Raw genomic sequence first — 18,990 nt, 5'->3', positions numbered from 1 at the left:
TTATATTTGTATTAATATTGTTAAATTATTCTTTACTGCTAATGCATAAAAACTAGATATGCTAAGGCATACTATGACTTAGCTACGCCTGTAGAAAGTAGTTGACAGGGAAGGAAAGGGATTAGCACATACACTAGCAACTTCGCTTTTAATATAATTTGGGATCTTAGGTATAATATCCGGAATAAATATGTTGGTCCTCATATTTTAATATTAAACTAGCTTTGATGTCAATGATGTACTGATAGAAACACATAGTACCTATTATCGTGTTACCTCCACTAAACTTGTCGTTATTGAGATTCAAAATCTTAACATTATGATGGCACAAAACTTTCGACGTACTCTTTGATGTCTTCTTCAGGGCTTCCGAGGTCTCAGTCTTCCGAGACCGAGACACTACTACACTGATCAATAACTGTATTGATCAATATACAATGCATTACTGCTACTGGGACTGGGACGGTTCATTTATACCGCCGATGATGACGTGGTTGGCATGTGGGTTAGCGTGGGGATTGGCGCGAGGATTAGCGTTGTCGTTGGCGCGAACATTTCCAACAGTAGGATTTTGATTGGCTGGTGGAACGGACGACATGTTCTTTATGAGAGGTCTCCATAACGTAGGTAACCATATGCCGTCATCTCTTTTATTAAGACAATTTGGCCTTTTTTCAATTTCTATGGCTTCTCGGATAATTCTTGGTTTATAGAAGCGGATAGGGGCTATGATTTTGGAGTTTTCAAAATCAATTTTGTGATCTGTATAAACATGGTGTCGACCTAGAGCTAAAATTGAATTGGAATTGCGAACAGAAATGGAATATTCATAAATCCTATTTTGGATTCTACGATTTGTTTGGCCTATATAAGATCGGGGGCAGTCTGAACAAGAGTGTGCTGTGCATGTTGTTCATTTGGAATGTTGTCTTTGATTGATCGGACAAGAGACGATAAGTTTTGTTGAGGGGTAAATATTTTCTTTATTCCTCTTGATTTAAGAATTTTGTTGATTTTGTCAGTGACACCTTTGATGTAAGGAAGAAAAGCTTTCGTATGATAAGAGTCTGCGGCTTTGGGTTGAAATTGAGTGGCAGATTGATGTCTGTGGATGCTCCTATTGATGTGATTTTCGCGGTAACCGTTTTGGATGAAGGCTTGTTTTAAACTAGAGAGCTCAGCGGGTCTGCTTTTATCATAGCAAAGGCGTATTGATCTGGAGACAAGGGTATTGATGACTGAATTAATTTGTGAAGGTGGGTGATGAGAGTTGGCATGCAAGTAACGATTGGTATGGGTGTTTTCGATAGAGTGACGAAAACTACGGAATTTTGATTTATCTGTGTAATTAAGATCCTAGATTCTCTGAAAATTTGAAAATTTGAAGATTTTGAAGTTTGATTTATCTGTGTTATTAAGATGTTCTTTGACTCTCCGACAAAGGATTCTTAATGTTCTACTCACAAGAAAGATGGTTAAATAAAAGTGGTATTTACAAAATGTAATGTGTGGATTGTAATATGACATGTGGATAGAACAATGAAAACCATTTCTCAGAATCAAACAACATCTTAATAACACAGATTTTTAAAAAAATCATTTACAGGCCATCATTTTATTCTACTTTTTCTGTCTGCTTTTTTAACATTTAAAAATTTTCTTTAATTTTTCATCAATGGGATCCCCCTTTAGTAGTGGTACTTAATAAATTTGACGTAAGTTTAACATAGTAACACTTAGATTAGTTACTTATATTAGTTATTCTATTGTAGCGTAGCTCTGAGGATGGCTTTGTGAAACGAAAGCTTTCAGTTAGGAAATAAATATTTTACACACTTCAAAAATATTTTTTTTTTAAAGATGAAGAATGGTGAAGCTCCAGGGACGAGAGATATTCTTATTAAATAAGAGCAATATAGACCAGACATACGGTTAAAACCGCTAGAGACCGTCTTAATAAATGCTTAATTGAGACCACAATATTTCTACAGATTGGACTCTAGCACATATAAAATCTGTAAAAAAGAAGACAGAAAAGTATGAGATAATTATAAATGTATTATTGTCACTAGTTCGGTGGAATAGTTGTATGGTCAAATACTTAAAAACAAATAGAAGCGGAGTAACAAGAAATAGAAGAATATGCTTCCCACTTAGAGGATTTTTAACGTGGTTATATAGAGGAATACTAAAAATACCGTGGATGTTTAGCAGAAAAATGAAGCAGGTCTTAACGGAGCGGAAGCTACTGTAAGCGGATTAATTACGTCAAATCCAGAAAAATAGCATATCGTACACAAATAATACGGGAAAAGAATATGGTATACTTATACGACTAATAATGATGACAATTGTGATGGACTATTGCAATGGTTATAGCCAACCTGCATTAGTGAAGTCAGTACTAGAAGAAGACGAATAATGATAAGTAAAATTGAAGGACGCAGAGAATTTGTAGAAAACAAGCCTCGTGGTTAAAGAATGTCAGAAAATAAACCGGTATCAGAAAAGTCGAACAACTGTTCAGAATAACTCAAGGCAGAGAGAGTTTTTTTGTGTTAATTACCAACGTCAACAACAACTTGGTAAGCCACATTAGTAATAATAAAGTCCGCAGAAGAGAGTAACAGGATGCCCCTGATTCTTCTTCATTTTATAGTATTCACTCTTATATTAAACAAGCAATAGTAGGGATTGTAGCTAGCTATATAGCTATTATAGGGATCTGCTAGCTCGCCTTTTACAATCGTGAATTTGTTTATTTCGTCTGAAATCGGTGCTGTTAAAAAAAATACAAGTTCTATTCAACGGTAGTAGATATCAGTGCATAATACTAAATTGATGGTAAAGTCAAGAAATAATACGTCTCACAATAATATAAATATATGCGTTTTTGTAACTTCACTTAACTCTACTAAAAATGATCAAATACGAACAAAAATATAACAATATAACAATATAGCAACATTTTTTTTATAACTAATCTTACCTATAAGTAGTTTTTCCCAATTCTCTCTCTATGGGCATTATACCCATTATCTGAAAAAGAACTAATAAACTTTTTGTAGTATGATAAAAATTATCGTAAGCATGTAGTAATTCCGGATCAGGTTTATTCTTCTTCGTCGGCATTGGCGTTTCTGAGGGTTCAATACTATCATTATCTCTTATGTTAAAAGCAGCAGAGAGATACTGCTGCTGTTGCTGGTGTGGATTTCTCCGGTAAATATTAGGCTGTTGATCGTTGTAATCCATTTTGACGTTACGGTCTCAAAACTAAAATATAATTTAGAATAAGATCATAATACAAGACCAAAGTAGAAATGCGAAGATTTCTTGGTTAAAGAAACCAAAATTCAGATTTTTGCTTTAATCTGTGCCTTCTATAAATTGCAAGGCAAAACAAACATGGATATGTAAAAGACATGGGGATGTAAAAGTTGCATTCCACAACATATCTCCTCATCTAAGCAAAAATACTTGGTGAACTGGTTTCTTGTACTCATAAAGAGTAAACCGAAATAAAAGAAAAGACAGTTAAGATTTGATTAAATTTCATGTATAGTGAAATTTATTTTCGTCATGCAAAAACTCTTTGCATTTCTACTTTGATGTTTTATTCTCAGATGTCATTATAGCGTCCATATTAAAGCCATTTTATTATTTCTTTTTTGACGGAGCTTCTGTACGATTCGCTCTGATGAATCCTGGTGGGATGAAATACATATAAGCGAATATACAGAGGCACTATACGTGAAATCAAATCATAACTGTCTTTTCTTTTATGGTCATAATAGTATGTTTCTGTTTCAAATGATTATTTGTCAAAGAAATAAAAAAAGGTAATAGCAGACATATTAACGACACTCATCAGTGTCGTTTTTATCCTTCTGTCCATACCATACTTTTGTCCATACCAGTAGCAGATTTACAACACGAAGATAAGGCAAATTTAAGTTCATGTAGAGTAAAGGGGCGTTGATAAGCATGACATTATGTAGAGTTTGACAAGAAGATGGAGAAAGATTGAGTGTGTAAATGACTGAGAGGGGAAGCTGCATTACTTTTATTGAATTCTTCGAAATAATATGCGAGTGTATCATCAATTACTTGGCTGTCAGAGATAACTGTATTGTTGAAAATTACGGGAGGAATTAAAGTTAGTTTTATTGACTTGAAATTATAAATAAAATTTCCATCGTTGAGTGATGTTTGCATTGTGTGTTAGGGAGGAAGTATAATTTAGCCATGAAGATCTTTTGCTTTGCTTAGTACTGAATTTGGCTTTAGTTTTAAGTTGTTTGTGTAGAAGCAGATTTTCTTTGGTTTAATTTCGCTGATATTTATTTAAAACATTTTTGGATAAAATGATGGCATTATTACAATCTGAGTTCCAACAGAATGTCATTTTGTAAGTGTGATGTGATCAGACGGTTTTCTCACCGATATGAGATTCGGCAGCAGTGAGTAAGCATTCGGTAAACATATTTAAAGTAATGTTTATATCCTCTGTAATAGCCAAGGAAGATAATAATATATCGATTTTAGAAGTAAATTGACCAATCAGCGTTTTTAAAGTTCCAAAAACTTCTAGTAGTGGTTTTCTACTTATTTATTTGGGACACTACGTACTTATAGGAAGCAAATACCATCTGGAGTAGTAAAGAAAAGTTAAAGAAAAACGAAGTTGTTGCTCGTCAAAACGACTGTGGTATTTCAGTTCTTAAATGGAAAGACCAAAGAGATGTTTTTTTTGTTACTATATATATATATATATATATATATATATATATATATATATATAAATCGCAAGTAGTTTAGATATTGTTTATTTATGTTAATACTTAAGTTGTTGTAATTTGCCTTATATCTGTTATATCCAATAAAAACAAAGAAACTCTGCCCTTATTGGTGTGGGGTGGATTGAGTAACTTTGTAACCAATGCAGCCGGTTCCAAGCCCGGATAAAAGAGGAGGATAGAGGAGTAAGACCTCTAAAAAAACCAGGGTTCAGCTGACCCGGCTTATAGCACCCTGTGAGGGTCTCTGCCTGGGGTACAGGTGAAAACCGGTCAACGGTCTCAAGAGCAGAGGATGGCTGGAAAAGTCACAATGGTCGAGAGGGTGGAAGAACCAACAGCGTCTGATCCAGAATGAACGGCTGAAGAAAAGGTCGTCCAAACAGGGGTTGTGGCGTTAGGAAGTAGCAACCTAACGCACAGAAAAACGTAAGAGTAAGAAGAACGAAAATTGCAAGATGAAAAAGCCAAATACGAAAACGTGGAATGTACAAGAGTGGAACAAACAGGTAACGGAAGTGATCAATAAGTTTAAAAAAAGCAACATTGACATACTAGTAACAACAGAATCCAAAAAAAAGGAAATGGAACGGAAACAATAGAAGACCATATCCACTGCTGGAGCGGAGTTAATAAGAAATGTAGAGCAAAGGCAAGAGTGGAAATACTAATCAAAAATAAGTGGAAGAACAGGGTTAGCTTATGGGAGCCAATCAACGAGAGGATAATTAAAATGCGTATAGAGATATACGGTAAAGAGACACAACTTCAACACCAAATAGAGCCAATCAAGAAGAACGTGGAGATAATTATAACAGGAGACCTTAACGGCAGAACCGGTAGGAAAGAAAACGATAAAGTAGTGGGGAGATTTGGAGAAGATTAACAAAATGATAACGGAGAACATCTGATTGAATTATGCGAACTAAACAACCTAAAAATCACAAACGGATTCTACAGACATACATGGACGCAAAAAGCACGAAAGCTGAAATCGATAATAGACTACCTAATAGTCAAACAAGATACCACAATAAAAATAAAAGATGTGAGAGTCAGAAGAGGAGCAGAATGTGGAACTGACCATAAACTACTGACAGCAAAAATAAGCATTAATGGGAAACATAACAAGACAACCTCTACAAAAGAACCGTTGAACACTATAAGAGAAAAACAATACAATATAGAACTACTCCAAGAACAATCAATAAGAGAACTATACAAACAACGTCTAGACAAAAAATTAATAGAATTGAGATACGGCAACATCGAAGAAATATAAGAGCATATAAGGGCGAGTATAAAACAAGCAGCATTAGAAGCCCTTGGAGAGAAAGAACATATAACAAATAAACAGCACTATAACACAGAAAAACAACAGAAAAATAATTGAAGAAAAAAAGCAACTATACAGAAAATGGCTGACTACAAACAACGATGAAGTTTATAAAGAATATAGAAAAAAAAGATAGGGAAGTGAAAAAACAAATAACACAACAAAAGAATGAAGAATGGAAAAGAACCTGAAACATACATAGGAGGTAAAGGAACTTCAGAGTCATGGAAAATACTGAGAGGATTGAAACAAAACTCAAAAGAAAAAATTAAATTGGGAAATATACAGTACAAAGAATAGAAGCACTATTATAAGGAACTGTTAACAAAACAAAGACCACAATTCATTGAAAAAGAAAACAGGCGAAGACGAAGCAGATCCCCATAACAAGAATTAGAAATAACAGATAGAAAATGAGAAAGGCCATAGAAGCAATCAAAAATAAGAAAGCACCGGGACCTGGATGCATCTCATCTGAGCTTATAAAGTACGGCTTGAAAAATTACACCGGATGATAAAATGGATATTTTAGAAAGCCATAAATGGACAACAGCTCCCAAAGGAATGGATGGAGGCATATATGACATCTATATTTAAAAAAGGAGATAGAAAACGATGCGAAAACTACAGAGGAATAAGCGTAATATCATCAATAGGAAGATTATATGGGAAGATACTGCGAGAAAAGATAAAGCAAACGATAAAAGGCAAAATCGGGGAGGATCAGGCAGGCTTAACGGCAGGAAGATCATGAAGAGATCACATATACACACTGGAACAACTGTTGAAAAAAAAAGCAAAAAATAGAGATATACATTTGGTATTTGTGGACCTGAGAAAGGTGTATGACTCTGTACCATGGTCAGAACTATGGGAGGCAATGTTCAAATTAAAAATACAGACGGAACTCATAGAAGCTACAAAAGCTCTGTATAAAGAAAATAAAGTGTCCATTAAAATGGGAACAATAATCATAGGAGACTTCACCACAACAAAAGGGCTCCTGGAGGGTTGTTCTACATCTCCAACCCTATTCAAAATATACTTAGACAAAGCCTTGACTACATGGAAAAGAAAATGCAAAGGCATGGGAGTACCGGTATGAAACGAATACTTATACGTTAAGCTTTGCAGACGATCAAGTAGTGATTGCACAAGACCAAGAAGACCTCAGTTACATGATAATAAAACTACAAGAAGATTACCAAGGCTGGTCTAGATATTAACCTCGCGAAAACAGTACCAATCTACAAGTGAAGAAGACATATATGAAGATCTATAGATTGACGACAAAGTAACAATCAAAGGAAAGGATAAATTCAACAAAGGCAACAACAGAGGAAAAAACTACGCAAGGATTAGGGCAAACAAGAACAGCAATCCGACAACTTAACTCATTATGGTGGGATAGACACCTAAATATGAAGACAAAAACACAGAATTATAAAACATTATTGCAAAGTATTATATATGGGGCTGAAAATTGGATTATAAACAAGAAAAACAGCAGTAAAATAGCAGCAACAGAGATGAAATGCCTGCGAAGATGCTGCAGAGTAATAAGAATGGATAGGAGAAGTAATAACGAAATAAAACAAAGAACATCAATAGAAACAGACACACTAACATATTTATATAGAACAAAAAAGACTAAAGTGGTATGGACATGTAAGAAGAACTAGCGACAGCAGATGGATAACGAGAATAACCGAATGGAGCCGCATAGGAAAGAGGAAAAGAGGACGACCCGAAGATCCTGGAGGAACGAAGTAGACGACGCCATGAGTACGGCCAAATTCTAGACAAAAATTGTTTTTACTCTCCTGAGAGTAAAGTAGCCTACTGAGTGTCCACTATTCCTATTATGAACATGCGAGAGTATTTTGGCATCATGCGTCAGTTTGAAACAAATAGTGCTTAAGAATATGTAGATTTTCGATATGGTAACATTCTGCTTATTCTGAGCTCATTTCGATAACAGAACTTAACTCTTACATGAAGAGAATATTATATTGTAAATCTTAGTCTGTATACCTTTTCGATAAGTTTTGTTTAGTTATTACTCGTTAACCGGACACAACTCACTATATTATTTAATTATTTCATTATACTACATAATGGCTTATTAATAATTTATTAAAACTGTCTCGTGTAATATAGTTTATACTTTTAAAAGTAACTAATAATTTAATATTTTTAATTTAACAGTACTTCTTTATTAGAATCTAATGCGCTTTATCATCTATAGTTGTTTTCCGTCGGTAATACATAGACACTTTCCAATAAATACACTTAAGTACTGAGATTATATAACATACCTTACGTTTTATTCATTCATGAAGTAATTGTGTAAAAAGATATGAGGAATGAGGTTTATGATGCATAATTTAACATTAACATTGGAATTACAAGCAGTTAAGCACAATTAAAATAATATTAAGTTATACATTACGGTTTTTTAAACCTGTTTCTATTACCAATGAGGAGATAAAATTCATTTTAAAACGAATTGCGACTGTAATGCTAAACGAGATTTATTTACCAATGATTGATACTGTTGTAGTGAATGCCAATTGGAATCTAATAAAAAAATACATAAGAACTGTATCTTTAAAAATAATTTAGAGATGAAAACACGAAAAATATCAGTAAAGACCAAACTTATAACTATTTTAAAAGTCTACTTCCTTACTTACTTACTTACTCCGTGGCGTTACAACCCTTCGCGGGTTTTAGCCGACTCGACAACATGCCTCCACTATTTTCTGTCTTGAGCAGCCTCCATCCAATTCTCCACGCCCATAGTCCTTAGGTCTCCTGCTATATTATCTCGCCACCGGAGATGAGGGCGTCCGCGTGGTCTCCTTCCAGTTGGGACTTCCTCCCACACCAGTCTTACTGTTCGTTTGTCAGAATGTCTTCTGAGGTGTCCTGTCTATTGGAGTCTTCTGAACTTTATTTCTTTTATGATGTTGGCGTCTGGGTAAAGTTCTTCGAGCTCTTTGTTAGTTCTTATCCTATATTGTCTTGATGCTTCATCCAGCACAGGGCCAAAGATCTTCCTTAGGATTTTTCTTTCCCAAACACACAGTCTCTCTTCGTTTGCCTTTGTTATTGTCCATGTTTCGCTTTCATATATAACAACGGGTCGTATGATTGTTTTATAGACCTGTATCTTCGTACGGCTTGTTAGTTGATTTTATAAGGTTTTGGAGGGCAAAAAGACATCTGTTGCCGGCCTGGATCCTGTTGTTTATTTCTTGTGATCCGTTATTGTCTTCAGTTATTGTTATTACAAGATACTTGATTTCTCTAACGCGCTCAAAGTTAAAGTCATCGATGGTGATGTTCTGACCGATTCTGTCTCTGCTTTGGTTATTGCGGCTCATATACATATATTTCGTCTTGTGTTCGTTGATTTGGAGCCCCATCTTCTCTGCTTCCTTCTCGAACCTCACGGAAGTCTCCTTCATCCTTAATCGTGTGTTTCGTATTAGATCGATATCGTCTGCAAATGCCAGTAGTAAGTTTAGTCCTTCTCGATGAAATACTGTATTCGGTTTTTCGATTCTTGCACTTCTGATTATGTGTTCCAGAGCTAAGTTGAACCACATTATGGGCTAGAAATTAGAAAGCATCTAGATGAAATTTATCCTCAAAGGTGGATTGGTAGAGATAGTGTATACCCATGGCCAGCACGCAGTCCCGAGCTGAATCCCCTAGACTTTCACTTGTAGGGCTACCTAAAGTCACTTGTTTATAAAAAAAAAATAAATATCCGTCAAGAGTTATGGCAAAATATTGTAGATTAAGTTAACGTAATTAGGGCCCAAAGGAACTCATTATTTAAAATAAGACAAAACTTACACAAAATATTTAGATTATGTATTTTATATAATGGTGAACATTTTGTGAACAATTATTGTATTTTTTTTTCGTTTCGTTTTGAATTATTCACTTTATCAATTGTTTTATATTCACTTCATTGTTTAACTTAATTTAGTTTCTGATTTTTAAAGTTATATTCTATACGCGCGTTCGACGTTGGAAATTTGTACGGGAGTGAATTGGCAAAAGCATTACATATGTAAGATATAGGTAAGAGAAAGACAGAAGATATATTTTCTCTCTCTTTCTCTCTCGAGAATAAAAGTGTTCCTTTTGTAAATATATTTAATATTTATTAATATTATTATTATTATTTTATATTAATTCGGTAGATATATACATTTGGCCAAAGTCTTTTGCAAATAAATATTCTTCCTGGAACTCCTATGATTCGTAATAACCGTTCTATTTTTGAAATACAATAAATAAATAAACACAAACACACAATACAACAAAAAAACTGACATAATGTTCTTGACAAATAATGACATTAATTAGTCATATTATTACATAAAGTTTCTGGTCGAATGAGTTGACTCGCGGTATTTAGAACCAGAAGTCGCGAGTTCGATCCTAATGTGGGAATATATTTTTTTTATTATTATGTTCTGATTTTTGTCACTTTGGTTTTAAAAATGAAAGAATGAAGAAATCATAATATATTTTTTAATATTGTTTCGCTAATTTTATACATTATTTAATTTTCCAAACTATTTTATTTATCTTTAAATATTTAGTACATATAGTAGTCATGGGCGTAGGGATGAAAGGGACAAATATAATGATTGTTATTTTAAATTTCTTTTATGTATAAATATGTTTATATGCATGACATACATTTCAAAAAAGGTCGATTTTATTTTTTAATTATGATTTTTGGCATATATATATATATATATATATATATATATATATATATATATATATATATATATATATGATACTAGTGACGTTATTTATCTGGGAAGCAATGAGTTATTCTTTGACCGAAAGTTTCACAATTTAGTAGGGATTTTGAAACGGAACCACAAAGAATCAAAAAATCCAGGGACCTAATGATTTATACAAATGCTTTCAAATAATATATTAATTTCTCCATGGTCCTATTTAAAAGTATCTTACAAAATGGCGCCAAGACGTTATTAATAAAACTGAGGCTTAGTTCGGTTACCTAAAAATTTAGTAATTCAAGTTTTAAGGTTCAGAAAAGAGTTGTTTGGGTGGGACTTATTTCGTTTTTGATTGTACTTCTATACGCGCGTTCGACGTTAGAAATTTGTATGGGAGTGAATCGGCAAAATCATTACATATGTAAGATATAGGTAAGAGAGAGACAGAAGATCTATTTTCTCTCTCTTTATTTATAATTATATATAATTAAATATATGCGTAAGTAAGTTATGCATATTGTCATTTTTAAATACTTATGAATGTTGCATTTTAATTTTTATTGTATTATTATATTGAATTATGTTGCAGTGTATTGTATTGTATATTTATATTAATAACAAAATAAACAATGAATTTTACTGCAGAGTATGTGTAAATTTTTTTGCATTCAACTCCTTTCATAAATATATGAAAATAAAAATATACATTTTCATCAAAATATTGATTCAATCCTTCATTTACTTTACTCCTATTACAGGTCAAATGTTGTTTATATACAGCAAACGATGCACCACATACCTATATACCTAATTCTGTTTCTCTTTCTGCTCTCTCTTACCTATAGCATTACATATGTAATGATTGTGCAGATTGACTCCCATATAAATTTGTATCGTCGAACGACTGTATAGAAGTATAACTTCTACCGACACACCCGTTTTAATAAAACTAATTGTTTCAATTATATCCATTTTGTTTGCAAAAATTATCTACTACTAATACATTAAATATTCACTGGTATTTAAGACCTTTTGAATAATGTTTAAATTTACATAAGTTTTTGTTAAATTTTTTCATTTTTTGCACGTCTCTAAAAATTACGAAATTTCGAAAACGGTGTTTTTTTTTTATTTTAAACAAGCATACCTTTTTTGTGCTGAATTAAATGTTATTACATGTTTTTTTCGTAGAATGTTTATACAGGGCGGACAAAAAAAAGTATTATTAAAAGGACAAATTTGGACAAAAGTTATTTTATCCAAAATTTAAGTCGATATATTCACAAGTATTATCCCACGTTTCACTTGAATCTTTCTTTTCTAGTTTCGTTTGACTATTTGTCCGATATTTCCTTACTTCTCTCTTGTGTCCAAATTCTTGTTTGAAAGCCATGTTATGTGAAGTTTTTGATTTTCATCAGTTAGCCCATTAGACAACTAAGATAATGACAATTATCAATACAAAAATACAATACAATACAAAAATATACAACGTTTTCATTCGGAACAATAAACAAAACTCTGTATCTATTTTTAATTTTAACTTAAATTACTTACCTCTTTGTAGGGTCTTTCGTAATACTGTATATCTTTGTAACGATTATTACATATGTTTAATTGATTGATTTCTTTTTAATTCATTCAAAGTATCTTTCGCAGTGTACGCTCCAATAAAGAAATTTCAAAACTGCGTTTTTTAAACACGTTAAAGGTTCATTATTGCCAAACGTTGTGCGCTTAATCTTAATTCGTTTTTCATTGTCAGGGGCCGATCAAAAGAAAGCTTCATATCGGAATAATGTTGCGTGCTTAAGACCATTAAAAGAAGGTGTTGTATAAAAAATGTCTTCAATAATTTCTATAACCTATAATGACTTAGCAATTAATCACTTTTGTAATTAATCCAACACTCCTACTTGAAAGCCACATAAAAATTGCAGCGTTATTAAGTACTCACTAGGGCGATCCTGGTCGGTTTAATCTTTTCTTTTTTTATGTAAAGGTATATTTATCACTTAACTCTATGTAAGATGTCTAAAGGATGCTGAGCTTTAGAAGATGATCGCACAAAACTTTTTAAAATTTACACGTGGTGCAATTACAATGAATAATTATTCACATAATTATTGTGTTCAGTTTCGCAGCAAGATATGTTTAAAAATTCAATCCCGATTTATGTGCTTAATTGATAAATGCTTTTATTCGACGTACCTTATTGTTGTATGAGAATACATATTTAATAAAACTTTATATAGGAAATAATTTAGATCTACTTATAAGTTATATTGAAAATGTGTTGTTTTATGTTCTTTATTAAATCTCAGAATCCAATATCAATAGATATTGGCAGCAATAATCATGATATACTAAAAATAAATATATACTTGTTAATCTTACTTATTGCTTCAACATTTTACTACAGTCGTTAGAGACGAAAATGCCACTGAACGTCTAAAAATCATACGAACAAGATGAATTATGAAGGGAGTATTAATTTTTAGACGCCAAAAAAAAAAAACAAAAAAGTTTACCACTTTTACTCCCGGGCTTTTCCCTAAAACCCCCCTCATAGAGGGGGGAAAACGGAAAATAGTGGATTTACCCAGAACCTGTTCGCCACAGAAAAAAAATTTCAAATAAAAAATGTAGCTAAGATAATTTTGAACAGAAATGTTTATTGACATTTTTCGTGTAGAATGAACCGTTCTGTTAGAAACCACGATTGAAGCAATCGGAGATTTTGAATGCTAGTTACGCGCGCGAAATCAATGTTCAATAAAATTTGTTTCAGCTCGACGGTAAAAATTAGATATATTTTGATCCGAGTGCAGTATCGACAAAAATCAAGATGAATTTTAAAGGTATCGAGCTTCCATATGCTGTTTTTGTATTTTGCCGCAAATAAACTCAGTTTTTATAAATGTGTTACATAAATAACCGTGGCCCAATTTTTGCCATTTTTTATGATTCTCATGAGATAAATACAATTTATCCATTTCATTGACCGGCCACTATGGAGTTTCGATTGCTAGAGCCTAAACTTCGAAGCCTCTAGCATGAAGTTTTAGTTTTGAGTTTTGGCAACAAATATAAGACATTTAAGTTATGCTTAAAAAACGCTGAATTTAAATTTTTACTATATTTTACTATTACTATATTACTATATTACTAGGACGAAGCAATGAGTAGAAGAAACCTACAGGAAGGGGACTGGCTAAACAGGAAAAATTGGAGAAAACGGTTGAGTGAAGGAATACAGTGAAAACTGTGGAAATCCTTGTATATATATATATATATATATATATATATATATATATATATATATATATATATATATATATATATATATATATTACTATATTTACTATATTAAATTAAAACGTTTTAATTACACTCATACGTTTTCCAAAAGTACTTAACTTCTGTATAAACTTCACATAAAACTGTCTTTTTGGAGGCATTTCCCATGCCGTGTGATCATTTGTAATGTAAAATTTTAAATTCTGCGGTTCTTAGTCATATTTTAAATGCCTTATATTTGTTGCCATAACTTACAATTAAAATTTCATGTTATAGGTTTTGAAGATTTGTCTCTAAAAATAAAAATTTACTACGATCGGCAATGAACGTGATAAATTTTATTGACCTCACGAGAATCCTAAAAAAATGAAAACCATCGCGCAACGTTTATTTATTAAACAGATCTACAGAAACGGACTTCATTTGCTGCAAAATACAAAAATTTCATACGAAAGCTGCACTCTTCACCTTTAAAACGCATTTTGATTTTTGTTCATAGGACACTCTGATCAAAAGATATCGACTTTCTACCGTAGAATTGATACCCATTTTATTTAACATTGATTTCGCGCGCTCAACTGACATTCAAAATCGCCGGTCATTTCAAGCGTTGTTTCTGAGAGAACGGTTGATTCTACATAAAAAGTGTTATATATATAGATCATTATCATCATCATCAACCTGTATGCGCCTACTGCTGGGCATAGGTCACCCTCAGCTGTTTCCATCTGTCTCTGTCTTGTGTGGCTGGCATCTAGTTATTGCTAACACGTTTCAGGTCGTCAGTTTATCTAGTTGGTTTGTCAGTTCATTCGTCCTCTGCTTTGTATTGCTTCTTGCCTTGGTCTCCATTCCAAAATACGTTTTGTGCATCGGTTGTCTAATAATCTGGCGACGTGTCCTTCCCAATTCCATTTTACGACGCAATTTTTTCGATAGCGCCTGTTGATTTTGTTTTTCGACGTATTTCTTCGTTTGGGATTCGATCTCTCAGAGAGACACCTAACATCTGGCGCTGCATAACCATCTGAGTCACGCGAATCTTATTAACTACCTTTTTTGTGAGTCCATAAGTGAGTACAGGTAGCACACATTGGTCAAAGATTTTCCTTTTAAGGCATATAGGTAGATCCGATTTAAATACATAGTTTAATTTACCAAACGCTGGCCAGGCTAATCCTATGCGACGTGGGAGCTTTTCATGTCTATTTTCATGTCCTAGGTACTGATACGATGTAGTCTGCACAATATCCCTTCCATCAACAGCCATATTTCGATTTAGCACCAGATTAGTCATTATTTGCGTCTTGACCATATTAATCTTTAGTCCGACTGTAACAAAAACAAATGAGGAGTGATGTAACAAAGCAAATAAATTAAAGCTGGCCAGCTGAATGTGCCGGAGAGTGACTATTAACACTCAAAAGAGGATTCGGCAAATTTGCATGCCCTACAGAGACCGTAGAATAAGAAAATGAATGACAAGGTAATAAACAATCTATAGGTATATAACTAAGGTAAATAAAAATGATTATAGAAGTTGCTCCAAAATGTGAGTGGGCGCCAGGAAAGTATTAACATAAACTTTCCAAGGTATCTTGTAAAGCTATTTGCTGAAATACAAAAAAAGGATACAGGTATGAATTGAAATATTTAGTTTTCACCAAAAATTTAATCCCTATCCAATATATACAATCTAAATTTACCCTAAAATACCCACCACCAATTATGTACAGTCAACTTAGTTAATTATATACAAAAAAAAAATAAATGCCCTGGTTATACGCAACTGATCCTTGATGATCTAAATTTACCAATAATAAGATATAGGAAAAATTGTAATGATTGACCTAAAAAGGTAATTTACTTGCCTCAGAGATGCAACTCTGTACTTTGGCTTTCAATTGAAGGTTGTAATAAAGTAATGAGGACAATATCCTGAAGGGATAAATGTCCAAAGGTTTGAAAATATAATAATAATAAAATCTTAATAAATAACTCTCTGATTAGATGTGTACACATAAAATCGCACAAACTGAATTAAATGGGAGGATTTAAAACCTCGACCTGGATGTGACAATTTTAATGCTTATATATTTTATAATTATTTAGAAAAAATGACGGGTCTTTATTATTAAATGAAACAGTATGATTTAAGATTGGAAACAAAATATTATAAACAAAATTATTAACAATTAATGAATACAAAAATATATAAAAAATGAACAATGTTCCACACTCTAAATAAGGGAGGTCTTTCGGGCTGGTATCCTGAAGTGGTCCGAGAGTAGTCTGAGAGAGCTCTGGACCTCTAATGGAACAGACGGGCAAATGGGCAAATTCAAAAACGCAAATTCTTTTCCTCCTTGTAAAAAAAAAATCCCCAAAAATAAATGAAAAAAAAAAATCCTCGATCCTGGATTTAACTTCTTAGGGTAGGCTAAAAAGAACAATTGTGTTACAGTTCTTCCTTACGCTTAATAAAAAGAAGGGAAAAATACAAGGTTTATTAACAAATGAAATAACTTGGAAAATATTACAAAAAGTTGCTGGGAAGCTTGTATCAAAGAAAAAGCTGTAATGATTTTGTAAATAATGTGACCTTCGCATGGTCTGACAATATTTGATGTAAAATAAATTGATCAAATAGATAATTTTTAACGAAAACTTACGATATGAGGCAAAATATTTTTACAGATAGTCTTAATAGATAATAGATAGTTTTAAAAATGGATAATTATATGTTTTTAAGGCCGGGAAGTAAAATAGAAAATTGATATGATTTTATAACATTACTATATCTAAATCCAGAATGTTTCTTAATGAAATAATGTGATAAATGACAGATAGATATATCACTAACGAAGGGAAAAATGACGATATTATAGAAGTTAAAATGGCTGATGGTTTTTACACTTTTATTTATAATTGAATCAACTTACCGACTAGAAGTGGCTTATAAATCAACGGGTATACACTACGAAACAACTAAAACTGTATATATTCTTCCTTCCCAACGAAATTAATATTCTTTAAAACAAATTTAGCCTTCTTCTGTCGCCTACCCTTTTTTTTTTGTTAAACGATGTTGTCTACCAAAAGGTTAAAACCAGAATGAGCGCTAATTGCTAGCCGGATGATCATGTTGCCCTACATCATCGTAGGTGTCGCTGTTTAAGCCAACTTAGAAATTCAAAATTCAGAAAAGCATTAAGAGGATTGGGATTTTAAAATTGTATTTAAAAATGTTTACGGATTATTAAAGTAACGGACTAGTTACACGACCTCTAAGGAAGCGTGATATAATTTTTCAAACATTATTATTGCATCATCCATACGATCGGCTATAAGAACGATGTCATCTGCAAATCTCAAATGACTGAGCTTCTATCCATTTATATTGATACCATGCTTGTTCAGATGTATCTTCTTACAAGTATGTTCTAAAAGAGTCGTGAATAGCTTTGGAGACACTGTTTTTCCTTGCCGTACTCCTCACTGTATACAGAACGTATTTGTTTCTTGTTCAGATAGTCTTACGCTAGCTGTGGCATTTTGGAAGATATATTTGATTGTGTTAGTGTATGGATAGTACAACGGTTTGTTGTATTCTGCAGACTTCTCTATTAGGTTCATTATCACTAGTAAGTGGTCATTAGTGCTGTATCCCGATCTAAATCCAGCTTGTTCTCTAGGCTGATAGAAGTCTAATTTAGCGTCCTTTTTTGTATAATTTTTGTGAAAAGTTTATATACGTGTGAAAGCAAACTGATAGTATGGTAGTTTTTTTTAGATCTGTCATGTCTCCTTGCTTTTGTAATAAAGTAATGACTGCATTATTCCATTGAGAAGGAGTTTTTCCTTGGTATATGCATTCGGTGAAAAGCTTGGCCAAAGCCTGGATAATTTTATTTCCACCTAGTTTGATTGCTTCGATCACTGCTACGTAATTGCCAGGGGATTTGCTATATTTCGTTTCTAAAAGTGCCGTTTTAATTTGGTATGGAGTTACTTCTGGCATTAATTCTGATCCCTGGTTGGTGATTTTAGGCAGGGGCTGATCTTGCTTTCCGTCGGTGCTCTCATACATTTCGCAATAAAACGATTCGACAACCTCAAGGATTTTGGTTCTACCAGTAGTAAAATTTTCATCTTTGTTTTTTATTTTGTACATATTTTTGTTTCCTATGCTGTTCATATTTCGCATCTAAACTATTAAACTTTTGTTTTCTTGAATTATTTTAGTTATTTCTCTTGTATTGTTTTCTCTTACGTTTTTTCGGATTGACCCGTGGATATCTTTATTTAATTTCTTCATTGTTGTATAGTTGGAGCCGTATTTTTCCATCAGCTGTCTTCTTTTACCAATTAGCTCTTTCGTATTTTGGCTTAGTTTTTCTTTATCGGTCAGAACGGTCGGGCAGCACTTCCTCTCCGTTTCTTTTAGAGCCTTCATTATGCCATCATTTGCTTGATCTACATCTTCTATTTCATCTTGCAAGTCTTGTATATATCTGGTTAGTGTATCTTCATACAGGTCATTGTTTTTTGGAAAAAAATCATCTCTGTTCTTTCCAATTTGACATTTAATAGTATCTTAGCTCGGATTAATCTGTGGTCGCTTCCTATTGAAAATTTGTTGAGTACTTCGATGTCTTTGATTATTTCTTTTCAGTTTGTTATGATACAATATATTTAATTTTTGACACTGTTATTTGGGCTTATCCATGTCCATTTACGCAGAAGCTTTTTATCAAGAAAAGAGATCAACATGAAT

At 32.8% G+C, this 18,990-nt stretch overlaps 2 protein-coding genes across 2 annotated transcripts in view; one reads left to right on the top strand and one right to left on the bottom strand.

The window, feature by feature from the left end:
* Nucleotides 1–12,701, bottom strand: part of Gr21a (Gustatory receptor 21a) — a 55,739-nt gene extending 43,038 nt beyond the window's left edge. The window contains exons 1-2 of the mRNA XM_072523592.1: nt 12,471–12,701; nt 2,990–3,276 (exon numbers count right to left, since the gene is read on the bottom strand). Of these exons, the coding sequence (XP_072379693.1) occupies nt 2,990–3,255 (266 nt within the window). The 5' untranslated portion in view covers nt 3,256–3,276; nt 12,471–12,701. The remainder of the gene's footprint in view (nt 1–2,989; nt 3,277–12,470) is intronic.
* The window catches only part of LOC140434951 (ADAMTS-like protein 4), a 1,118,363-nt gene that overhangs the window by 355,726 nt on the left and 743,647 nt on the right, over nt 1–18,990 (top strand). The window lies entirely within an intron of this gene.

Source organism: Diabrotica undecimpunctata, chromosome 2 (genome assembly GCF_040954645.1).
Source record: "Diabrotica undecimpunctata isolate CICGRU chromosome 2, icDiaUnde3, whole genome shotgun sequence".
In the NCBI taxonomy this organism is placed as follows: domain Eukaryota; kingdom Metazoa; phylum Arthropoda; class Insecta; order Coleoptera; family Chrysomelidae; genus Diabrotica; species Diabrotica undecimpunctata.
The sequence above is the reverse complement of the archived record's forward strand: the minus strand, read 5'-3'. Positions and strand labels throughout refer to the sequence as shown.